The sequence below is a fragment of the Vicugna pacos genome, chromosome 6 (genome assembly GCF_048564905.1).
Source record: "Vicugna pacos chromosome 6, VicPac4, whole genome shotgun sequence".
NCBI classification, from domain to species: domain Eukaryota; kingdom Metazoa; phylum Chordata; class Mammalia; order Artiodactyla; family Camelidae; genus Vicugna; species Vicugna pacos.
This window is the reverse complement of record NC_132992.1, coordinates 21,702,337-21,730,243: the sequence shown is the minus strand read 5'-3', so window position 1 is coordinate 21,730,243 and position 27,907 is coordinate 21,702,337. Positions and strand designations below refer to the sequence as shown.

The following is a 27,907-nucleotide window of genomic DNA, read 5'->3' as shown; positions in this document are numbered from 1 at the left end:
TATTTTTATCAAGATAATAAATCCTACCCACCCCCCTACCGGCCCTCTCTCTCCCTGATGAATACTCACCACTTTCCATCTTTCTTTGACCAGGATTCCAACACTCAGGATATCTGGCTGCTCTCCTCCTCCACTCATTGCAATTCACTGATGTGGCAGAATGGCTACGCAGGCATCCAGCTCCCAAGGGTGGTTTCCATTTAACCTAAAACAAAAGAAATAGTAGCAGTATATCAGAGCTAACTAATTAACACAAACACCCCAGCACCAAGTAGCACTACTAATCCTATACATTAATTAGGTTGCTTTCCTGGAAAGGAGGGAAAATCCCACGAAATCATTTCCAAAATGTATTTAGTGCATAAAAAAAAAAGTACTTATCTTTCCATTACAGATGCCCAGTGAAAAGCCAAACATTAAAAAGCCATTATGTTACAACACAAATACAATTTACAGGAACTGAGACTGCTAGATACAGGGCAGGCACAGTATCAGTAGTAGCTGACCCACACTACTATCCTTAGTTCAACATATTGCTAAGAAAAAGACCTGGTACCTAATTTATAACAGCATACAGTTTAATAGGTTGTAACTTAGAGATTAAAATCATCAGAGCCATTAATAAAATTTTAATGTTACATAATACACTTAAAACACATTGGAAATAAACATGAGCCACAGAAAAGATCAAACCCAATACCATGATATGCTAACAAAAAATAAATAAATAAAAGGATAATAACATGACCGCATACCTGTAGAAAATGAGGATACTGCAGAAAAATATGGCCTAAAAAAACCAACTGTGACCTAATATTCCAGAACAAACTCAAAAAAAGAAAAAGAAGCTTTAAAACAACATAAATCATAATTTTAAAAGCTCTTAAATGAGAGAGCTAGGCAACAGGGACACATAAAAACAAATCTGAGCAAATTCAGAGAAGGATCTGAAATTAAAGAAAAAGAAATGAAGACTCAAGCAGAAAAGATATGAGAGAAAACACCAAACAAGTAAGAAAGAAAAAATAAAGGAGAAAAATGAAAAAAATTAAAGGGAAATTTAGAAATTAAAAATGATAGATAAAACGCAAAGTAAATACAAAATACAAATTATAGAAGGCCACTCAAACTAAAACCAAAGCTATGAAATAGAACAAATATTAGCCACTGTAATTCAAGCAAATTTTCTGGAAATTAAAAAAAGACTAAATCTGCATGTTGAAATATAATACTACATATTAGGGAAAACAATTCAGTAGGTCAACATCAAAACACAGTCCAGTAAAACTACTGAATTTTAAGGGGAAAAAATTCATTGGACATCTGTGCAGAAAGTACAAACTATATATAAAGGAAAAAAATCTGAGATATACATTGGCACAGTTTATTATATATTTAAATATCTAAGGAAATGTGAGCAAAGTATGTTCTATTCAGCCAAAGTAACCTTCAAGGCCAAAGGAAACACACAGTTATGAACACACAGAAATGCCCCTAAGAATCAACTACATAACAAGTATTGGACAATCAGAAAACTGTGGTAGATGGCCTGGAAAGGCCTAAAAGTGATGATAACTCAGTAGCAATGAGAACCCCTGCCTCCAGATTGTGAACTCTAAACAGCACTTGCCACCAAAAGCAATCAGGGATCCTTGGAGAAATGGCTTATTCCAGGTATGGCTCAGGAAATTATACATAATGAACCTGGGGCATCTTGTCAAATCAGAAAGCAAAAATGTTAACAATACTGCTACAAGTATCAAAAGGAAATCAGAGACAATGGAAAGGATTCTCATTTGCCAAAGATGAAACAATCTGAGCATATGGTGACTGCAATGATTGGAAAACATCAAAAATATAAACACCCATGAGTTCATAATGACACTAAAAAAAAAAAAACAGAAAATTCCTCTTTGGTCAATTTTGGAGGTTACTAAGGCACAACTCATTATTCTGAAAATTGGTAAATAAATAGAATTAAGCATTTATCCTGCCTTTCTGGTATGAACAGTATTTCGGGGAAACCAAAGAGAAGACGAGGGCAACTTTTGCCTTTGAGAATAGTCACAACTAATAAATGCAGAAAAATGATACGATTAGAAAATCACCATTTTTCCATTCCCTGCTTAAATAGTGAATCTAGGCAATGACCATCAATGGCCACGAAATCAAAAGTAGGAGAATTTTAATATGGAAGGATCAAGTTGAATTCACTGATCAACTTTAACATTACTAAAAAAAAAAATGTAACATGATATGATGCAACAAAATTTTCTCAGTACCACCTATGATGTCTCTGGCTTCTTAAAAAAAAAAAGAATGTAAATCTAATCAAGCTTCTAGAGTTAATTATCAGTTTACAAAAATAAAGGAGAAGTATGTGTTAAATAACAACATGAAGATACAATCAGCTAAATCCACAGTGCTGCAGATCCTAAAGAACAAACGACCCACATAAATGACAAAATGATCCAAAATAAATGATATGAAAAATAAAATGCTTACATTGCACATTATAAGAAATAAAATATATATCAACCTAAGACTACAGCTTGCAAGCAGAGAAAATTAAGCATCCACTTGGGTAAGGAATAATTGGTAATTTTGTAGTGTGCAATAATAGTAATGTAGTTATGTTTTAAAAGTCTCTGTCAGAGATAAAATAAAATACCAATGTACAAAGTGATGAAAGGTCTTAGATTTGCCTTAAAGCACTCTAAGGGGAAAAAAGAGTTATTGTGCTGGGGTAGAGAATTAAATGAGGTAAGAATAACAGAATTCTTATAATTTTTGTACCTGTATGATGAGTACATGGAAATCCATTATACTATTTATTTCTGGGTACGTTTGTAACATTCTATATTAAAAGTAAAAAACAAAAGATAGAAAGATTAAAAAGATCTAGAATCCTTTTTAACAACTGGGGCTGGGACAAGTACATATCCATATGCAAAAGAATGAATTTGTACCCCTACCTAACATTATATACAAAAATTAAAGATGGATCAAAGACCTAAATGTAAAAGCTAAAACTATGAAACTCTTGGAAGAAAATGCAGACATAAATCTCCACTGATTTTGGATTAGGCAGCAATTTCTTAGACATCACACCTAAAACACAATCAAAGAAAATAGATAAACAGGACATCAAAATTTTTTTAATTTTATATGTCAAAAAAGACAATCTATGCAATGAGGAAAATAACTGCAAACTATATATCTGATATGTGGTTAATACCCAGAATATATAAAGAATAATTCAACAACAAAAATCAAATAACTCAATTAGAAGAATGGGCAAAGGACATGAATAAATATTTCTCCAAAGAAGATTTACAGTTAGTCAAAAAGCATATGAAAAGATGCTCAAGAAGTAAAACAAGAAGAAAACCTACGGAATGGGAGAAAATTTTTGCAAGTGAAACCGACAAAGGCTTGATCTCCAGAATATATAAGCAGCTCATACGACTCAATAAGAAAAAAATAAACAACCCAATCCAAAAATGGGCAGAAGACCTAAACAAGCAATTCTCCAAGGAAGACATGCAAATGATCAAAAAGCACATGAAAAAATGCTCAATATCACTAATTATCAGAGAAATGCAAATCAAAACTACAATGAGGTATCACCTCACACCAGTCAGAATGGCCGTCATTCAAAAATCCACAAATGACAAATGCTGGAGAGGCTGTGGAGAAAGGGGAACCCTCCTACACTGCTGGTGGGAATGCAGTTTGGTGCAGCCACTATGGAAAACAGTGTGGAGATTCCTCAAAAGACTAGGAATAGACTTACCATATGACCCAGAAATCCCACTCCTGGGCTTGTATCCAGAAGGATATCTACTTCAGGATGACACCTGCACCCCAGTGTTCATAGCAGCACTATTTACAATAGCCAAAACATGGAAACAGCCTAAATGTCCATCAACAGGTGACTGGATAAAGAAGATGTGGTATATTTATACAATGGAATACTACTCAGCCATAAAAACCGACAACATAATGCCATTTGCAGCAACATGGATGCTCCTAGAGAATGTCATTCTAAGTGAAGTAAGCCAGAAAGAGAAAGAAAAATACCATATGAGATCGCTCATATGTGGAATCTAAAAAACAAAAACAAAAACAAACAAACAAAAACAAAGCATAAATACAGGACAGAAACAGACTCATGGACAGAGAATACAGACTTGTGGTTACCAGGGGGGTGGAGGGTGGGAAGGGATAGACTGGGATTTCAAAATTGTAGAATAGACAAACAAGATTACACTGTATAGCACAGGGAAATATACACAAAATGTTATGATAAATCACAGAGAAAAAAATGTGACAATGAGTGTGTATATGTCCATGAATGACTGAAAAATTGTGCTGAATACTGGAATTTGACACAACATTGTAAAATGATTATAAATCAAGAAAAAATATTAAAAAAAAAAGAAAAGATGCTCAAAATCTCTAATCATTAGATAACTATAAAATGAAAGCCACCTGAAAAATCACCTCCTACCTATTGGGATGGCTACTATCTAAAAAAGAAAATAACAAGTGTGGACGAGGATGTGGAGAAACTGGAACCCTTGAACGCTGCTAGTGGGGATATAAAATAGTGCAGCCACTGTATAAAAACAGTATGGCAGTAGCTCAAAATACTAAATAATCAATTCCTATATGATTTAGCAATTCCACTTCCGGGCATATAACCCCCAAAATTGAAAGCAAGGACTCAGACAAACATATTTGTACACTCAAGCCCACTGCAGCATTATTTACAATAGCCAAAAGGTGGAAGTAGCCCACATGTCCATCAACAGATGAATGGCAGATAAAGAAAATATGGAATATACATACAGTGGAATATTTTTGAGCCTTAAAAAAGGAAATCCTGTCACACGCTACAATGTGAACAAACCTTGAGAACATGCTGAGTGATATAAGCCAGTCACAAAAGGACAAATGCTCTTATGATTCCCTTTATTTGAGATATCTAGCATAGCCAAATTCATGGAAACAAAGTAGAATGTGGTTTCTAGGAGCAGCAGGGGAGGTGAAAAGAGGGTACTGTTGTTCAGTGGGTATGGAATTTTAATTCTGCAAGATGAAAAAATTCTGGAAATCTGTTTCACAACAATGAGAATATACTTAGTATTACTGAACTATATACACTTACAAACAATTAAGATAGTAAACGGTATGTTATGTGTTCTTTACCACAGTAAAAAAAAAAAAAAAAAGTATGGACCCTGTGCAGGGGAATCTGGTGATATTCAGCAGAGTAACATAATTTACATTTAAACTCTAATCCAGCAATTCCACTTCAAGGAACTATCCAAAGGTACATGGCAAAATTAGTGAAATGACTTCTTCACAAGGCTTTTCACTATAACGTTACTTATAATTACAAAAGGCCAGGGGAAAAACTAATAGCCTATCAATAGGGAATCGGTTAAATATAAAGTGGTTCACTTATGTAATGTAGTACTAGCTCAGGAATAAGAGATATACTGACACAGAGTGATTTTCAGGATATACTGTTAAGTTAAAAAAAAGTAAGATGCAGTGAAGTGTTTATAGTATGCTACCTTTTTTAAAAAAGAAGGCAAATGTTAAGCATATTAATGTATTTGCTTTTACTTTTTTAAAAAAGAAAGGAAGCATAAGCCAAAAAGTGATGAAAGTGATTTTCTACAGCAGAGATCAGTAAACTTTTTTCAGCAAAGAGCCAAAATAATGAATGTTTCAGTCTTTATGTATCATATAATCTCTATCACAGCTACTCAGCTCTACCATTTTAGCATAAAAGAACCCATAGATAATATGCAAACAAAAGAATACAACTGTGTTCCAACAAAAATTTATTTACAAAAAGAGGTAGGTAGCTAAATTTGGCCTGCAGACTATTTTTGCCAAACTTTGCCCAGAAGAAAGGAAAAACAGGATGGAGGGGATAAGAATGGAAGTCAGACTTCTATGAATGTATCTTTTGATATAGTTTTGATTTTGGAACCAAAATTATTGTTTTACATATGAGAAAAAAATTCTTATACTCTAAATTCAAAAAAGGGCCACAGCAAAAAGTAATCATCAGATCTGGCTTTAAACTCATCCCAGTCTTTCAATGACAGCTTCCAATTAGTGACCACACTTTGGAAAGTCAAGCAATCAGTAACAGCCACATTCCATAACCACATTTGCATAACCAAAGTTCAACCAGTTTCTTAACACTCTCACTTCACCAGCCTTTGAACTTTAAGTTTCACAGCTCTCCCTGTATGGATGAGAGCAATAAATTTAGCATTTTGTTCAGACATTGAGTGGCGACCTCTTCCTTCAAGACAATTAAAAGACGAAATAAATCATAAAAAAGAAAAAAAATACTAAAACTAAAAAGGGTACAATCTCTAGAAATTTAAAACAAACTTAAACCAAGAACCCACTGCATGTCAAGTATGTGGTATAATCACACAGAAAATAATGCATGAGGCTTTAAAATACACTATTTTTGACTTCATATCCCTACTGGGAAATATCATAAGGAATAAAAGAACTACAAAGAAATCTCAAAACAGCATTTAGTAGTTTTATTGTTAGAAATAATATCAATTCTGTTATTTTAAAACTATTATAGGTATACTGCAGGACAGCAAATAAGTGATTATATTAAGTCACTAAGAGTCAACATTTTCATCATAAAGAGATACAAAAAAAGGTAAAAAAAAAAAAAGACAAGTAAAAATCCTGCAATCTTTCATTGAAGAAAACATGAACAAAGTATCATGATCTTTATTTAAATATGTATTTCACAACTCTAACCATTGAGAAGTCCTAGAAGCAATGTAGTCCAGTAGCATCAAGCATTTCTAGATCTAGGGTTCCAAATATCATTTCTCTCAAAAGAAAAAAAAAAAAAAGAGCAAAAGCTCCCTGAAGAAATGGCTACTTCTAAAATTTGGGCAGGAAATATAAAAGATGAGCCTAGGAATCTTGCTGTGCTCGAAAGCAGGGAATATACCGAAGACTTGGGACAGATTCAGGTTTTGTGGGCCCCCATCTTAAAAAACTTACTTTTGCAAATTTTACAGTATCCATATGACCAAATACTAAAGCTTTGACCCCAAAGTTTTGAAAGAAACCCATGCAAATAAAGAACCCTTAAGTTTAAGCTTCATTATCGTCAAGGTAAATCCAACTTTGTTCAAGACAGTGGAGTCAAGGCAAAAGGACACACAGCTACGTGGAATGGGCTCATTTACTGGTTTAAAGTAAGAAAAATTGACATTCAAAAGAATAAAGACTGCAATGAATTGAAATACATAATAATCCATAAGTTCTTAATGATATTCAAAAACAACTCATTAGACATTATAAACAATTGCTAGGGTACTAATTCATTACTCTGAACATAAATAAAAAGAAAATAAGTCAAGCATTTATCTTGCCTTTCCTAGAGTATTAACACTATTTCAAGGAAACCAAATCATTGAGAATCACAATTAAAAATTCACCATTTTGCAACACCTAATGAAATACTGTAGGCAATGATTATGAATGGTTGTCAAAACTCTTAGGTCAAAAGTTGGTTGATTTAGAACTTAATAATGGAGAGATGAAACTGGCAAATTCTACCAACCAAAATAAAACAATCTATACAATCTCTCCCAGAAATAGAAGGGAAAGAAACACTTCCCAACTCATTTCATGAGGCCAGCATCAACCTGATATCAAAACAGTCATAAAGCTGGGGGAAAAAAAGTAATGCCTAGTGTGGAAATTTTATAAAAATAAATGATTAAAAAAAAACAGTCAAAGACAATACAAGAAAATAACCAATCTTCCTCATGAACATAGATACAAAGAAATCTCCAAAATATTAGCAAATTAAATCCAGCAATATATACAATACCTAAAAAGAATAGCACTTCAATGTTATGTGATTTATCCTGGGGAAGCAAGAATGGTTCAATATTCAAAAATCAGTTCATAAATTCCAACAGATTAACAGTTAAAGAAAACCACATGATCTATCATTTGATGCAGGAGAAGCATTTGACAAAACTCAATAGTAATTCATGATGTAAACTCTCAGCAAACTTAGAAGGAAATTTTCTCAAACTGATAAAGGGCATCTAAAAAAAAAAAAGCTCCTCGAACTCATGAACGGATTTAACAAAATTCCAACTGAAATTCAAACAAAAGGCTTTATATAGGCAAGCTGATTCTAAAATATATGTGGATAGGCAAAGGAACCAAAATACTCAAAATGGTTTTGAAAAATAGTAATAAAGTTGGAGGAATCACACTACGTGATTTTAAGACTTACATAGTTACAGTAATCAAGCCAGTATGCTACTGGCAAAAGAACAGACATATTATAGATAAATGAAGAGTACATAAATAGACCCACACAAATATGGCCAAATTTTTTATTTTTAGCTTTTTAAAAATGGAGACATAAGTTGCATAACCATAAAATTCATCATTTTAAAGTGTACAATTCAGTGGTTTATAGTATATTCACAAGGTTGTATAATCACCACCACTATCTAATGCCAGAATTTTCACCATCCCAAAAACAAAACCCCATACTATCAGCAGTCACTCTTTATTCCCTCCTTTCCGTGGTCTCTGGCAACCACTAACCTATTTTATGTCTCTACAGATTTGCCTATTCTAGGCCAACTGATATTTGACAAAGACGCAAAGGCCACTCAACGTAGAAAAGATAGATTTCCAACAAACAGTGTTGAAACAACTGTACATCCATATGTAAAAAACAGAACCTCAATCTAAACCTCAAATCCTATATACAAACTTAACTCACAGCGTATCACAGATCTAAACGTAAAATATAAAACATTTAGAAATAAACCTGAGCAAATCTTTGTGCAAAGGGTTTTGGACATGACACCTCAAGTATATTTCATGAAAGAAAAAAACTGATAGACTGAGTTTCACCAAAACTGAAAACTTTTACTCTATGAAAGACACTGTTAAGAAACTGGAAAGATAAGCTACATATTGGGAGAAAATGTTAGCAAATCATAATATCTAACCAAGGGTTTGTATCCAAATATACAGAGGACACTTAAAATTCAACATTGAGAAAAGCAATTACCGAATTTAAAACTGGACAAAAGACAGACACTTCACCAAAGAAAATATATGGATTGAAAATAAATACATGAAAAGATGTTCAGGGGGAGGGTATAGCTCAGTAGTACAGTGCATGCCTAGCATGCAGGAGGTCCTGGGTTCAATCCCCAGTACCTCCATTAAAAATAAATAAATAAATAAACCTAGTTACCTCCCCCCTAAAAAAACAAAAAACAAACAAAAAAAAAAGAAAAGAAAAGAAAAGATGTTCAACATCATTTGCCAGTCTCCAAAAGTTACACAGTTTAATTATTTTATATGACATTCTCAAAAAGATAAAACTACAGTGACAGAGAAAAGATCAGTGGTTGCCAAGAGTTACAGGTGGGATGAGGTAACGATTACAAAGAGATAGTATGAAGGAGTCTGCAGAGAGTGTGGAGCTATTATGAATACTTAAGAGAACTATTACTATTATGATGATTATACTGAGGGTTACATTAATCTACATATGTGCTAGAACTCATAGAGCTATAGAACCCATGAGTCATTTGCCATATGTTAATTTTTTTAATAAATAAACTTAACTTATAAAAGGAAAATCCACAACCAACACAAAAGATAGTAAAATATTCCTCCCTTTTCTAATAGCGTATCTGTATGAGGCCGTATTTTTCTTTATATGCTTCAACCAAAAGCAGCATATTGCAACAGACTGAACACAGATGTACTGAGAATCCAGCTGTCTTTGATCAAACCAGACATTAAAGAGACTTGAAAAAATGTAAAGCAAAGCCACTCATTTCACCAATTTGTTTTTGTTTTGTAAAATAGTTAACATATAACAGTTTTATTATTTTAAAATAAACAAATTTTAATTTTTAATTTTAATATAGTAAATATTATCACATATAAATCCATACTAAAACAAACAACTCTTTAGGGCCCTCAATAAATTTTAAGATTGGTAAGAGGTCTTGAGACCAAAGAGTTTGAGGGCTAAATTATGTTATAGATCTGTATCTGAATAAATCTATTAATAATCTTGATGTATACAAACTTATTAGAATGAGTAAATATTTTTGAATTCTACAATCTTAACTTTCACCAATCATTATTTCAATAAACTATGATGAGTACCCGGCTAAAAACTGAGAATAATAAGATGAATAAATCATGGTCCCTAGCCTTTAAGATAAGAGGTACTTCAGGGGAGATTTCTCATAGATGATGCTATTGGTAGAATACCCACTTAACTCTGAATGCATTAAGAGGAGACTTGTACAACTGGTTTGGATTGAATTAGGATGAGAAAACTAATCAAAGAAAAACACAATATAATTATCAGCTCCAGGAAAAACAAAAACTAGTGTAGGAAAGAAAAGGTACTCATATATCTATATCATAGATACAGATGTAGATATAAATTTCATAGCTTAAATGTCAAGAGCATTTACAGAGTCATAACTTAAACTCTGCTTAAATGTCAAAACCATTTACAGAGTCATAAACTCTGAATACTACCCTAACCAAAATTAAAATATAACATTAATGGAAAACAGAAGGATCTAACCATGGTAACAATGAGACAGGCAGTGAAAAAACTAAACCTCATCTTCCATAGTGGAAAGCCAATAGATAGTGACTAAAATTTTAAAATTAATCAGCAGCAATGTTAAGTTTGAGGGTACAGATGTAAATCTCAAGAGAATCAGCAAAAAGTGCTAAAAGTGAGTACTTTTGCAGGGCTGGAAAAAGGGCAGAGTGGGGAGGCCAGAAGACTCCTTTTGTATACTGAAGTGCATAAAATCATTCAACTTTTTAATTGCATGCATATGTATGTAACTCTGATTAAAAATGAAACTAAATTTAAAATGCAACTTGTAGAAGAACATTTAAACATGGAAAGTTAGTCTTTATGTTTCAAGTGAGTTATAAAATAGTATATAATCCCATTCCTATTTTTAATTTTAAAAGTGTATATATAAATTATGCATAGAAAAAAACTTGAACTGATATTAACCAACTATTAACAATGGTTACTTCTATTCAGAATTATCTTTTTGGAGAGGATTCCTCTTCTATGAACTTACTATAGCAAACATGCATTTTTACAATAAAGAGAAAAACATTATTTTTAAAAGTTAAAATTTTAAGCCTTACATTTATGATCAAAAATTTTTGACCTTTTGACAAGGGTACCAAGATCATTCAATGTGGAAAGAACAATTTTTTCAAAAAATGGTGTTAGGAAAACTGGATATCCATATGCTAAAGAATAAAGCTGGACTCTTACCTTATACCATACACAAAAATTTACTGAAAATGAATCAAAGAACTAAATATAAGAAGTAAAACTACAAAACTCTTAGAAGAATACATAAGAGGAAAGCTTCATGACATTGGATCTGGCAATGATTTCTTGGATATGACACCAAAACAAAAGAAAAAAACAGATAAATTGGACTATCAAAAATTAAAAACTTTTTAATTTTGATGAAGTGCCCATCAAAGGACACTATCAACAGAGTGAAAAGGCAAACCATGGAATGGGAGAAAAATATCTGCAAAATCATCTATTTGATAAATGGTTAATATCCAGAACATATAAAGAAATCCTAAAATTCAACAACAAAATAATAATCTGATTTTTAAAATGGGCAAAAGACTTAGACATTTCTCCAAAGAAAATATGCGATTAATAAGCACAACATCATTAATTAGAGAAATGCAAATCAAACCATTTTACACCCATTAGAATAACTATCAAAAAAAAAAACAGAAAATAAGTGTTGGCAAAAATGTGGAGAAATTGGAACCCTTGTGCATTGCTGATGGAAATGTGAAACGGTGCAATCACTATGGAAAACAGTACTGGAGGTTCCTCAAAAACTTAAACACAGAATTACAATATAATCAAGCAATTCTACCTCTGAGTATATAACCCCAAGAAAATCAAAGGAGGAACTCAAAAAGATATCTGTACACCAATGTTCAGGGCTGCATTATTCATAACAACCAAGAAGTAGAAACACTCAAGTGTCCATCCCAAGTGACAGATGAATGGATAAACAAAATGTAGCACATATATACAATGGAGTGTTTTTCAATCTTAAAAAGGAAGGAAATTCTCACACATGGTACAACATAAATGAACTTTGAAGACATTATGCTAAGAGAAATAAGCCAGTCACAAAAGGTCAAACATATAATTCCACTTATAATAGGTACCTAGATTAGTCAAATTAACAGAGACAGAAAGCAGTCTCTGCCTGGTAGTTGCCAGGGGCTGCAAGGAAGAGATAATGGGGATTTAGTGTTTAATGGGTACAGGGTTTCCTTTTGGGAAGATGAAAAAGTTCTAGAGATGGATAGTGGGGATGGTTGCACAACAATGTTAATATACTTGCTGCCACTGTACCGGACACTTCAAAACGGTTAAAATGGAAAATCATATGTATGTTTTACCACAAAAAGTCTAAATTTTAAATAACACTAGTAGGTACTCCTCAGAGACATAACTATGAAAGCCAAACAATTTTCAGTATCTCACTCTAAATTACCAGTGGAAAGATCATGGTATCCTGGGTAGAGTCCTTTAAGACACTGATATAAACCTAAGAATACACTTGTTCCAATTAGGAATTGACCCTAAGAGAAAAGCCCAGAATCCTATAAGCTATCAAGGTGTACTAGACTGCTTCTAAAATGGTTCACAATAATCCCTATTTCATGCTGTTGATTCCTTCCCCTTGAGTATGGACAATCTAGTCACTTGCCTCTAATGAACAGAATACAGCAAAAATGACAGGATGTCACTTCCCAGATGTAAAAGACGGTGGCATCTTCCTTGTTCATTCTCTCTCTCTCTCTGGCTCCTCCTACTTGCTTGCTTGGATGAGGAAAGCTGCCATGTTGCCCCAAGGGAAGACCTATATGGCAAACAACCGAGGGCAACCTCTGCTAGCATATGATTCCATTTATAAAAGGTACCAACAGCCCTCAGTCCAACCACCTATAAGGAACCAAATCATGCCAACAACGACTGGAGTCAGCGTGGAAAGAGATCCTTCCCCAGTTGACCCTTCTGATGACTACAGCCTTAAATGCAGCCTGTGATTGATCTTGAAACAGAGTACCTAGTTGAGTCACACACAAAATCCTGACCCATAGACACTGTGAAATAATAAACTGTTGTTTTAAACCACAAAGTTTTGGATAATTTGTTATGCAGGAATAGATAACACACGAGGCTTCATTAATATAGGGCAATAGTTTCTCAAAGTTGTGCATGAACCACAAGTTCTTTTTGATTCCACATCATGAATTATATCTGAAAAAATTAATGTAAATTGGCTGCAGTATAAATGCTGTCAAATAATTACTTGGCATTCATTTTTTTCTCAGTAACACTAATAGCTTTAAAATAATCTTGGTGCAAGAAAATGAGATACTGCAAGAGAGAAATTAAATATATTTCTCCCTGGCAATATCCTCAACAACCTAAAATAGAAAGTAAATAGCATGCTAATGAATTCAGACAATGACGCTAAATCTGGAGGAGTTGCCAAAACAGACCCAAAGATGATCAAAATACGGACAGAACAAACTAAATGGAGATTCAACTTGTAAAATACCATGTGGTGAAAAGTCATTTGAAACATTTGCTAGATAGAAAAAGATTAAGAAAAATGGCTAACAAATAAGTAAACATTGACACTCTCCTAGATTGTCAATGACAAACTCCTTGACAATGAAGACCATATCAGAGATATTATATCCTTTGCCATAATCAAAAATTATGAACTTTGCAGTTAATCAATACATATTTGCGTGAAGTAATTTAATTAACTACCTGAAATGAGGCATCAAACTGTATATAATTTCAAAGCCATATAGATTCATATATACAAGTACAACAGAGAGAAAAAATGAGCCCTAAAAGGAGAATGAAAATAAGAATGTTAAGAGACACAAAGGCAAATGGATAAAAAATTGTGTTAGAATTCCAAAAACATAAGCCAGACCAAACCACACTTAATGAAGAAAATTCCCTACAAGAATATTATCTGAGAAATTAATACTGCAGTGTATTTATTGTCTTTTAGTGCCAGGGACCCCTCACAAAATAGAGATTAAGACCAGACTGCCCAGATTCAAATTCTGGCTATGTAACCTAGGATGCATTACTAAACTCTACACCTCTATTTCCTCATCTATAAAAAAGGCATAACAACAATGGCTATTTAAGGATTTACATATGATATATGTAAAGTGTTTATTCATCATAGTGCCTGCCATACTGACTACTGACTGTGTTCAATAAATGGTAACCATTACTTAGTATGTCATTTTGCATGGTTCTTAACCAACAGAGGAAGAACTCAGACACACTCAGACATAATGCTGTCTAAAACAGTCCTTGTATTGCTTTAATGTTGATGAAAGGGAATAATCATGCTTGCATGGAAGCCTAGAATTTAAACCTAATATGCAACTACTACTTATCAAATTCATAAAAAATGTTTTTGTCAGCAAGGGAAATTATTACTCTGCAACTATGTTTACAAATTAAATTACAGCATTTGCATTGTTATAATTTTGTTCTTAAAGTTAACAGAAAAGTCAGCTGATCAAAAAGGAAGTAAAAATAAATGAATGCTACCTATTATTTCTAGACTGTAAAAAGTATAAACTAGTTCCCAAATGTGTTGTGACTTGAAGCAAATTTTGAGTACCCACCTACATAAAAAAAAGGAAGCATTATCACAGTGAATACCAAAAAGGAAATTATTTAAAAATAAACAGAAAAGACTCTCATGCACTGCTAGTAGCACGTACTTTGGAAGATAGTTCTGTATTACAAAGTAAAGCTGAAAATATTCACACACTGTGACCCAGCAACATTTTCCTAGGTATATATCCTAAAAGCACTCTTTTCTCATATTCACCAGGAAACTTACACAATAGTACAAGAATTTTTATAATCACATCATCCATGAATGCCCCAAACTGGAAACAACCCAAATGTCCAGCAAGAGAAGAATGGATAAATGGTAATATATTCATACAGTGAAAATATGTATTATCTTTCTATTACTGATGTAAAAAATTACCACAAAGTTTGCAGCAAAACAACACAAACTTATAGTCTTAAGGTTCTGGAGATCAGAAGTTCAGGCTGCCCCAGGGCTAAAAGCAAGGCTATGCTCCTTCTAGAGGCTCTAGAAGAGAATCCTTTTCCTTGTTTTTTCCAGCTTCTGGAAGTTGCCTTCATTCTTTGGCCCATAGCCCCATCTTCCATCTTCAAAGCTGGGATAGTTTTGTTAAGATCTTCAAGTCTCTCTGACCTCTGCTTCTATCATCACATCTCCTTATTTCTCTCTGACAAAACATATATGCTCCCTCTCATAGGTCCCTTGTGAGTACACTAAATCCACCTGGATGATCAAGGATAATATTCCCATCTCAAGAGCCTTAATTTAATCATAACTGCAAAGTCTACTCTGCCTATAAGGTAACATATTCAGAGGTTTCAAAGATTAAAACGTGAGTATCTTTGGGGGACCATTATTATACCTACCACAAAAAATACACTAAAATGAAAGTAAAGAAACTACTGCTACTCTGAACTACATAAATAAATCTCACAACAGACACTGTAAAAAATCAAGCAAGACAAAATTATACACACAATCCAAGTCCTCCTATAAAACTCAAAAATAAGCAAAACTAAACTATGTGAAATAGAGATGCAAACATAGGTAGTAAGTCTATAAATAAAAAACAAGGACATGATTTTTCATAAAAATCACAAGAATGGATTCCTTTGGGGTAAAGAAGAGGGGATGAGGCCAGGAAGGGGCTTCTGAGATACTAGCAATGGTCTATTTCTTAACCTAGGGGCCTTATATTACACTCTAAACTGCACACACACACACAAATAAGTAAATAAACTGCACACATATGTAATTATTAGTATGATTACTACCGCTTTTAAAGGGAACAGTAACAGACAATAGTCATATAAACCACAGCAAGGAAAGCCAGACATGGAATAGATAAGGCAACAACCATCTAGCAGTATGACAGATAGCAGGAGACTGTCCCATCTATACAATGGTGAAAGACCAGCTAACCCGTGACTTAGGCATGAGGCAGAAATCTAGGTGCAGAGTAAAGAAAGAGGCTTAGACACATACACAATTTACAATGTCTTCCTAATTGACTATAAATTTCTTGATGTCAAGAGCAGAATTCTACTTATCTTTGTATTCTTAGTACCAAGCATAATACCTACCATAGGATAATCTTTCAATAAATGTTTAATGAATAGAAGAATGAATGAAATGCCTTTTACCTCTTGGACAGCTGAATGAAAGTAAGTAGTCCTCAAGTAAATAACTGAGAGTTGAAACTGATTTTTAAATTTAACATATAGTCAGTCAACAGCCAGCATCAAATGGTGAAAAGTTGAAAGCCTTCCAACTAAAATCTGGAATAAGACAAAGATGCCCATTCTCACCATAGTATTGTGTCAACAATAGTATTGAACATACTATCAACATAGCCATCATATGGTACATATAATATCAACATAGTATCAACATAGTATTGAAGTCTTAGCCACAGCAATCAGACAAGAAAAAGAAATAAAAAGGATCCAAATTGGAAGGGAAGAGGTAAAATTGTCATTATACTCAGATGACATAATACTATATACAGAAAACCCTAAAGACTCCACATAAAAACTACTAGAGCTTGATAGAGCACATGCTTACCTTGCGGGAGTTCCTGGGTTCAATCCCCAGTTCCTCCATTACAAAAAAAAAAAAAAAATCTACTAGAGCTGATGAATGAATTCAGCAAAATAGCAGATTACAATATTTACAGAAATCTGTTGCATTTCTTTACACTAACAATGAAATATCAGGAAAGTAAAAAAGAAAAGCTTTTAAAATCTCATTAAAAAAATTAAATACTTAGGAATAAACCTGACCAAGGAGGCAAACAACTTATACACTGGGAACTATAAAACACTGATAGAGGAAATTAATGATGATTTAAAGAAATGGAAAGATAACACATGCTCTTGGATTGGAAGAATTAATACTTTTAAAATGGCCATACTACCCAAAGCAATCTACAGATTTTTTTTTAAGTAGAATCAATATGTCAATTTCTGGTGTATGGCACAGTGTCCCAGTCTTGCATACACATACATATATTTGTTTTCATATTAGCAAACTACAGATTTAATGTAATCCCTATTAAATTACCCAGGACATTTTTCACAAAAATAAAATAAATAATTCTAAAATTTATATGGAATCACCAAAGACCCAGAACTGCCAATGCAATACTTAAGAAAAAGAGCAAAGTTGGAGGAATAACCCTCTCAGACTTCAGACAATACTTCAGAGCTACATTAATCAAAACAGCATGTTATTGGCACACACACACACAAAGAGATATGGATCAATGACACAGAACAGAGAGCCCAGAAACAAACCAACACACCTACAGTCAATTAATCTTCAACAAAGGAGGCAAAAATATACAATGGAGAAAAGACAGTCTCTTGGACAAGTGGTGTCAAGAAAGCTGGACAGCCACATGTAAATCAATGAAGTTAGAACATTCCCTCACACCATACACAAAAATAAACTCAAAATGGCTTAAAGACTTAAACATAAGACACCATAAATCTCCTAGAAGAGAATAGAGGCAAAACATTATCTGACATAAATCACAGCAATGTTATCCTTGGTCAGTCTACCAAAGCAATAGAAATAAAAGCAAAAATACACAAATGGGACCTAATTAAACTTAAAAGCTTTTGCACAGGAAGAGGAAACCATAAATAAAATGAAAGACAACCTACAGACTGGGAGAAAATATTTGTAAATGATGTGACTGACAAGGGCTTAATTTCCAGAATATACAAATAGCTCATACAATTCAATAACAAAAAAAAAAAGCCAATCAGAAAATGGACAGAAGACCTAAAGACATTTCTCTAATGGAGACATACAGATGGCCAACAGGCACATGAAAAGATGCTCAATATCACTAATTTCAGAGAACTACAAATCAAAACTACAATAAGATATTACTTCACACAGTCGGAATAGCCATCATTAAAACGTCCACAAACAACAAATGCTGGAGAGGGTGTGGAGAAAAGGGAACCCTTCTACACTGTTGGTGGGAATGTAATTTGATGCATTGGAAAACAATATAAAAATTCCTTAAAAAACTAAAAATAGGCTTACCCTATGATCCAGCAACTCCACTTCTGGGCATATAGCTGAAGAAAACTACAATTCGAAAGGATACATGCATCCCAATGTTAACAGTAGCATTATTTATAACAGCCAAGACTATGGAAGTAAACTAAATGTCCATCAACAGATGACTGGATAAAGAAGTTGTAAAATATATATACAATGGAATACTACTCAGCCATAAACAAGAGTGAAATAATGACATCAACATGGATGGATCTTGACATTACCATACTAAGTGAAGTAAGTCAGACAGAGAAAGACAAATATAGTATGATATATCACTTATATGTGGAATCTAAAAAAATGGGACAAGTGAACTTATTTACAAAATGGAATCAGACTCAGAGACATAGAAAACAAACTTGAGGTTACCACAGGGGAAACAAGGGGAGTGATAAATTGAGTTTGGGACTAGCAGATACAAACTACTACATACAGAATAGATAAACAACAAGGTCTTACTTTAGAGGACAGAGAACTATATTAAATGACTTATAATACCCTAAAATGAGGGAAAATATGAAAAATATACATATATATTCACATATATGTATAACCAAATCACTATGCTGTACACCAGAAACTAACACAATGTTGTAAATCAACTATACTTCAATAAAAAAAGAGTTGCTACTAAAAAAACAAAAAATACAGTCAGTCAATAAGTTGTTACAATTATGTAGAAGAGTAGAAGGAAGTATAATGCAGTTTTGCCCTCAATGAGTTTACAATCAAGGGAAGACATTAAACAACTATTTCCAAATTATTCTTTGAAACAGAACTCATAATACAAAAATAAATTAATAGTAACTCTCTGGATTTAAAAGGTAATATATATAAAATGTTAATCAGTATCAAATTGTAAGGGCCAGTGCATATGACAAATCAGAACTGAGGGAGATTAACATGGGCTAGGATGATCATACAAAGTTTCTTAGAGGAGCTGGATAGGATTTACAGTGATTTGGTGATTGCAAAATAGACAAATATTTCTCCCATTTCTGTATACACATCCATTTACAGTATGACCCTGCTGCATCTCCCAATGAAAGGTAGAGTTTCTTTCTCCATCCTGGAAACTAAGATTGGTCCTATGACTTGCTTTGACCAATGGGACATCAGGAAACATGACCCAGAAGAAAAAGTACTTACACAGTGGATTTGCCCTCTTTGGCTGGTTCTGTAACCCTGATTGTGAAGAAACCCAAGCTAGGTAACTGCTTCACATAAGAGAGCCTAGATAAGATCAAAAGAACCATTCAGCTGAGCCCAGTGATACTGCCAACCCACAGAACAGTTAACTAATAAATGATTATTGTTTTAGCCTCTGAACTTTGGGGTGGTTTGTTTCAAGACAAGAGCTAACTGACTAAGGAGGTAAGCAAAGGCACAAAATAGGAAATGAGCACAATATACAAGGACACAGGAAAGTGAATGCATAGATTAGTTTAAATAGAAGAGTCTGATTGCAGAGAAAGAATACATAGGCCTGAAAGTTAAACTGAGTTCAGATTGTAAAAATCAAGCTAGGAAGAGGATAGACTTCATTCAATTTCAATAAACAAGGAAGGGCCACCGAAGGATCTCAGAGCAAGAGAGGATATAATGCAAGAGAAAAGGCAGTTTCATTACAATTACTATTGTCTAGACAGGCTGAAGCAATAAAATTTCCCTACATTTGTGGGAAGCTAGGTAATTCACTAAACAAACAACAGCATGGTTTTATAAGTGCCATATATAGCTTATGTAAGATTCTGTTCTTTAATAGAAAAATTATTTTTACCTATAATTTTAATCTCAATGGGAACAGTACTAGAATTAATTATCAGAAGAGCTTATGTCTAAGGAGTAAGGAAAATATTTTCAAAGCTATATTTGGGCATAAAGATAATATTTATAGTAATAGAATAACTGCAAAATATGACTACAATTTGTTTGAGATTTCAGTATATTGCCAGGCCAATTCAGCTCCTGACCACCAGAGTAAAAGGGACCAGATTTAGCCTCCTACCTTAAACAATGAGAAAAGCAGACAATATATGAAACAACAGATTTTAGACACTAAACAATAGGCAGCAAAGAACATGGATCCATGAGAGAAGGGAAATAAATTAGGTAAGCCTTAAGACTGCCCTCAGCTCACTGCCTGGAGAGTTTCCAGGCTGCAGCACAGGAATGGGGAACTCAAATAGAGCCCAGCAGCCTTAATGAGCTGAAGAGACAGAATTCAGAATTTTGAGGAGGCCAAGGCAGGGCAGAACACTGAAGAGAACTGCACAAAGATCAAGCTCTGGACATCTAGACAGGGTTCCCCTTGAAACTCTGGCTTAGTAATAAGAGCATGTGCGTGAAGAAGCGATCAAGTTCAAGGAAAGAACACTGGAAAGGGGCAGGTGGAACAATCCTTAATGCTCACATAGGGCTGTGAATAGTTTGTATAATCAACAGAATGAAGAAAAAAAAAACTTTAAAAACATCCAGGGCCATGAATGCATCTAACTATTTTCAGACAACTTAGCTGTATCCCAGAACAAATCCGCCAATATTTAAAGAAATGAGAGGGGGGAAGAAAAACAGTCCAGCATGTAACACTGTAAAATCAAGTCTAGCATCCAAACAGAAATTACCATGGATACAAACAAGGAGAAATATCAATCAATAAAAATAGACCCAGAAATGGTGCAGAGGACAGAATTGGTAGATAAGGACTTTGAAACAGCTATTATAAATATATTTAAGAAAACAGAGAAAAGCATTCAGCACGAGGGAAAAAAATGGAAGATTTTTTTAAAGTGAACTTAGAGACTTGAAAACTATATATGTAAGATTTTAAAAAATATATTGGATAGGATTAACAAACACCAGATTAGCCACTGTGTAGAAAGGACTGGTGAATCTAAAAATACAGAAAAAGAAACTATCCAAAATGAAACATACAGAGGAAAAGACAGAAACCAAACAGTATCACTTAGCAATGGGATAACATCAAAAAACCTAAAATATATATAACTGGAGTCCCAGAAGGAGAGAATAAAGAGGTTGCTTACACTTTTATTTTGTTGTCAGTTATTGTAACCATATTATCTTATATAAAGTTTCTCTCCACTTTTAGTATATTTTTTAATTTCTAGGTACATTTATTGAACCCAGAGGGATTCCATGCTTAAAAAAAAAATCTGAAGGAAAAATGTCTGAAATTTTCCTGAATCTGATGAAAACTATAAACACACCAAATACTCCCTATCATTAAAATAAAAAATCAGATGCTTTCAAAGCCATCACAAGCTATTGTGTAGACAGTATTTAGGATATCTGGTTAATATTCCAAAAATAGATTAAAATTATTAAAATTATGTTTTAAAATAAAACAGCTGAGGTGTAGACACAAGTTTACAGACTCCACACCAGCTAAATTTTTCAAATATCTAGAAAGACTAATGTAAACAACAGAAGTAAGGGTCAACAATAGGATAAATCCTTTTTTTTTTTTACCCCCATAGGTTTTTGCAAAATCCTCTCTAAAGAGTCAGTAAAAAGAGATGAAGATGTGTGAATAATCCTATTTGCTGATAGCAAAAGAGAAAATCAGTTCAGTTACCATTCACACTTCAGCTGTTCTTTCTAAACTTTCACAGGAGATAAATTATACTTCCAGCAGCATGGAATCTCTCTGCTCAATAAATACATTCAAGAAAACAAAATATCTATTAAAAATGAAGAGAAACTTTGTAAGTCAGTCATGGTTACAATTACCTACAACAAAATAAAAATGTAAACAACCTAGCTCTCCTCTCCCTGGCTACTGATACTAACAACGCAAACAAATTCTTCCCTTGTAGGAAGGAGAGTGTAACTTACATGGAGAGATTGTAAGGAAAACACTAAACAAGACCATTCCTTGGGTAAAATCTACTGTAGCCAGATCAACCAAACAAAGCGTTGTCTATGATCCTCCCACCAAGACAAAGGAAAATAAATCAATAAAGAACCTGCTCTGTAATGATCATCATTGTAATTGGATTTAAGTATATTAATTTCCCTTTTTAAAAATAGCAAACCTTAAAAAAAATCAAAACTGAGGCAGAGAGGCTAAATGATCTAAGGTTCTGTGATATATTACAGTAGAGATGAGAAAAGATTCAGATCTCATCTTGATGCACAATTAACAGTTTTATTCGTCTGTTTAATAAACATATATTAATTTATGAGGTTTGTGGTGATACTAATCTTACGTTCTAAACAAAAATTAGGAGCCATCATGTGATAAGGGATATTTTTTCTGATTTACAAATGAATGTATATATTTTTAAACTTACAAAGATATTCAAATTATATCCTAATTACTTACACATTTAATAACTCATCTATAAGCAGCTAGATTCCAGCTACAAAGAAACTCTAACTACTTACCCAAAAAGACCTCTTTTTTGTAACTACACATACCCTCCTACCAGTAATGCCTAGTCCTAACTTCTGAGGTCCAGAGAGTTTGAAACACAATACAGGAATTCTGTCAGTACTTAAGCAATTGAAGCCTGAGAGAACACAAAGTAGAAATCCACAGTAGAGGGAGAGAATGGACTCTTCAGGACAAAAGTTTTCAAAGTGGCCTGGCATTCTGTAAGGATTTATCTAAAGCTGTTTCAGGAGTTGCATGAATATTTAATTTTTATTAAATATCTTTATTTTGAAATACTTATTTTTAAATATTTAACTATTTGTAACCATAACATAGTCATTAACCTCTGAAACTGGCAGAATATGTAGCAAAAAACAGACTACTTCCCTGAACCCACCTCCCAGACTATTGGGTCTGTCAGTTAACACGTTCATGTGGTAGTCTGCATTTTCCCTTCATGATATTTAGAACACCTGTGGTTCCCTGTTCTACAGTTGTTTGCTCCCACTCTACTAAAAGCTCCAAAAGTGAGATCATTTCTGTCTTGTTCCCTTTTGACTCTTTAACCCCTAGCACAGTAACACGGTAGATGCCAAACAAATATTTAATGAATGAATAGATGAGGCTATTCCAATAGTTCCTAAGGAGAGATAATGAGGATCAGAGAGGCTGAGTTAAGGTGGTAGCAGCAGACATGAAAAGGAGAGTTTTTTGAAGGTAGAACCAAGGAAAAGAGTAAGCCAAACAAAATTAAATTAATGAGATTTTGAACTTGGGTGACTGATTAAACAGTGATACCTTCATTTATAGAATTAAAGAATTTAAAAGTGGGCTGACTTTTGTCTTGGACATGTTGAATTTTTTTAAGTGCTAGACAAGTCCAGCAGAAATGAAGCCTAATCTAGCTTACCATCTACCATACCATTTAGCTTCCAGATAATTTTTTTCAAATCAAATTTCATGAGAGGCAAGGCTCACATTTTTCTCTTTAGTTATTCGTCTTTTTCCAATTTTCCTCCCCTCATCTATGCACTACTGGTCATTGAAAAATGTTGATAAAATCTTTTTTGAGAAATTTTAGGAACTGAGGGGCAATTAGTAGATCAAGGGGAAAAAAAAAGAGGGGGTCTTCCAAACTTAATCCGTAATATATAACACACATAGAAAACTATTAGACCAATACTAATAAAATACAGTATCTAGATGATCACATGGCTAGAACAAGATAAGAGAAACAATGCAAAATTATTTTTTTAAAGGTAATTACCATGGAACTTCAGAAAGAAAAATAAATACTAGAAAAAAATTTATATCATTATAAAAATAATGATACAAGCATTTTGGTAAAAACAGATATACTAGTAAATAAGTTTTCTAATTCAAACATTTAAAAAAATACTGATTCTTATTTTCAATAAAGATGTAAATTCTCTAAAAAATATATATATTCTTAAAATACGGTTAGGTTGAATCTCAACAGCTTCCCAAAGGAAGCCAAAAAGCTGTTACCTCCTACTCTTCAGAAGACACTACAATAACCCAGATTCTTTTCAAAAGAACACTTAATTTTTGGCCTTGGGAAGCTTTACTCTAACTGAAGTGAAATCAAATTGCAAAACACACAAAAAGGAGCAATCAACATCCTAAAACATCAAGGATCTTATACATGTAAGTTAAAAAAATCATTAAAAAACCCAAAATGTTGACAGAAATCAGTAAGTACTATATGTTTAAGTATTAAGAATGTATAAAATAATAACCACAAAGAGAAGAATCACTATTCTTAAAGTCACATAACATAAATGAAAATATACCAAGAAGTCTGCTTAAAAATCAGCTGTTTAAAAGATAAAATTTTCTGGCAAAATTGATACTGACATTATGTAAATAATATAATTTCAATCTAAATTTGAAACTTACAATCATGGATCACAAGATATTGAGGACAGAAACTTCTGAGTGGTAACAGGTTGTACTTATGTTCAAAATTCAGCTCTAAAATTCACCTTTTTTCATAAAGTCTTAAAGGCTCTTTTATCAAATATGGACTTATGTTTAACCTGAAAGCACTGCGTATCTACAGCACAAAAGCTGTAAAAAAAAAAAAAAAAATTTTTTTTTAACCCAAGGGTTCTATCCATTCTATCTATTCTGAAGTTTGGGGGGTAAAAATCTACCACCATCATCACTACTGTTTACAACGTACTGGATAATCCAAAAAATGACAAGGAAGTAAAACAGTATAAATGTTTAATTTCGTATTTCAAAACCTATAAATATTGAAGATGTCCTGCAATATTACTAAACAAATTAACTGACATTGCTCCAGCTATATTCTGAGTGATTCCCCAAAACCTCAAAAATAGCAAAAAAAGGAACACATGAATAGAGTAACTTTGAGCAACACACACTCAAACTATAAAGAATGCCATGTATGTATAAAAGAATTTGTCTATAGATTTTTAAGTGGATAAGGAAGTTATATTCTCTATTAATTCTCAAAGGCTATCTTACTTTGCGAATTAATTCAGCCCTCACTTGTTCAATAATGCTCATTAATCATTTTCCCTTGTTTTATACTGCTTTTTTAAAGACAACAAACATCATTTCACATAGTTTCTGAGGATTAGGAATCTGAGTGTCTTAGTTGGGTGGTTCCAGCTCAGAGTCTCTCATGAATTGCAATTAAGTTGTCATTTCTACGTATTACTTTTTCCAAGTTATAAAACTTACAAAGAATTGCCTGCCCTCCCCACCAGTTAAATTCCATGATCACAACAAATTCAGCTCTGTACTATTAACTTGCAATGAAAAACCAACAATCCATCACTGTCACATTTTAACACATTTTTAAACGTAAAACACTCTCCAAAGTTATCTAATTTATACAAACTTCACTTCTAACACTATAGATATCTGAATCCTTATATAATTGAGTTCAATTTGCTAAAGCAAAGGAATCTAATCTCATGAAGATTTTCTGAGATATTAAAATAATCAGTATTTAAAAGAAAGCAAAAGAAAGCACAAGTCTGAAATCATATATAACACCAAAGAGAATTCAATAAATTATGTATTAACCATAGCACAAGATAATGAGCAAGATATAGTATTCTTAGTCAGCCCCCTACTGAAGATCAAATTTATTTCAACTTAATATTACAAATTAAGTTAATAAATTTATTTTTCTTTTACATGTCTAAAACTGAAAGAAGAAAATATATTTCCTAACAGTCTGTCATAAAGGAAAAATGTTAGGAAAACTTTTCCTTTATAACCATGCTTTAAACATCCCCTTTATTGCCTTAATAAAAATGTGTCTTACAAGAAAACATACGCTTTTTAATTAAAAATCCCTTTCAGTATGTTTTTAATTGCAAAGGGTCACAATATATCATCTAAGTCCACACACTTGTTATTCGAAAATTTGTTAGAGTTAAGATGAATTCTTCAAGATTAGTCATATAAGTAATATTTATCATTACTGCTTCTTTATTAAAAAAAAAATAAATGCAGAGCATTCAACTTTAAAATCAATCTCCCCTCATCCCTTCCCCTCAAACTAATGTGACTTTATCCCATTTAGCCAAAAGAAAACAGTATACATTTCTTTGGGGTCTATGCTGGCAAATCAGTGTTCAGAAGCCAATGTAACTGTTATTAATGGCTTAGAACCAAAAACTGTAACAAAACACACTAAGAAGATCCCCCATGTGTATACATACGCCTGTTCATAATATAATCCTCATATATGTATTAAAAAACTTAATTTCTGGTGTTATTGTTTTTTTTAATTGAAGTACAGTTGATTTACGATGTTATGTTAGTTTCCAGTGTACAGGACAGTGATTCAGTTATACATATATATTCTTTTCCATCTTCTTTTTCATTACAGGTTATTACAAGATATTGAATAGAGTTTCCTGTGCTATACAGTAGGACCTTGCTGTTTGTCTATTTTATATACAGTAGTTTGTATCTGCTAATCCCAAACTCTTTATCCCTCCCTCTTTGGTAACCAGAAGCTTGTTTTCTATGTCTGTGAGTCTCTTTCTGTTTTGTGAATAAATTTGTATCATTTTTTAGATTCCACATATAAGTGATATTATATGATAGTTGCCTTTCTTTGACTTACTTCACTTAGTATGATAATCTCTAGGTCCATCTATGTTGCTACAAATGGCATTTATTTCATTCTTTTTTATGACTGAGTAGTATTCCACTGTGTGTGTTTGATATATCCCATCTTCTTTATCCAATCATCTGTCGATGGACATTTAGGCTGCTTCCTGTCTTGACTACTGCAAATAGTGCTACAATGAACACTGGGGTGCATGTATCTTTCCAAATTAGTTTTCTCTGGATATATGCCCAGGACAGGGACTGCTAGATACTATGGTAACTCTATTTTTAGAAAACACTTAATTTCAATTTAATATCAAAACATCTTTACACGATACACAAGTTCTAATAAAACTGTCCTCTTTAATGTTCAAAGAAAACAATTTCTAAAGCAAGGAATGAAAAGAGTTAATACTGGATTGCTGCCACCTATCAACTTTAATTCAAAGCAAAGTACAACTCAATGTCATTTTCACCTCTAATGCAGTTAGAACTGGAACAAAATTAAGTTCACTGTGGATAAAGCCTCCTGGCATCCCAACGGATTATTTACTTCTGACTTGGCAGTACATGTGTGTTGAGTCTTTTGTGCCTCCCACAGCATCGCAGGGTGTCAACATCATCTTAGTCAAAGCAAATGACGAGCAAATCCTTCAGATTTCCCTCGCACCCTAAGTACAGGAAAGTCAAGGCCTCCATTGTCGTTACTACACAACAAACAGATTCTATAGTCCCAAGCCCTCTCGTATTATACTTGGGGGGTCGCGGTGGGAAAGACGCGCTCGGTATACCCTGAGAATCCTCTGTGTTCAGTCCTGGTACCAGAAGCAGCATGAATACAAGTGGTATGTGGGTCACCCCATAGAGAGAGAAACAGAACGAAGCTTTGTTACCCTCCAAGTTCAGTGAAGACACCAAAAGCCTCTGGGGGATATGGGGCACAACCCTTCGGGGAAACAGAAGAGAAGCATACGGTCTCTGAGTTGGAGTGACTGGGTCT

At 33.3% G+C, this 27,907-nt stretch overlaps 1 protein-coding gene across 4 annotated transcripts in view; it reads right to left on the bottom strand.

The window, feature by feature from the left end:
* The window catches only part of TTBK2 (tau tubulin kinase 2), a 119,736-nt gene that overhangs the window by 91,022 nt on the left and 807 nt on the right, over positions 1-27,907 (bottom strand). For all 4 annotated transcript variants that reach the window (XM_072962600.1, XM_072962601.1, XM_006201706.4 and 1 more), the window contains exon 2: positions 70-205. In XM_072962600.1, coding sequence (XP_072818701.1) covers positions 70-138 — 69 coding nt within the window. In that variant the 5' untranslated portion in view covers positions 139-205. The remainder of the gene's footprint in view (positions 1-69; positions 206-27,907) is intronic.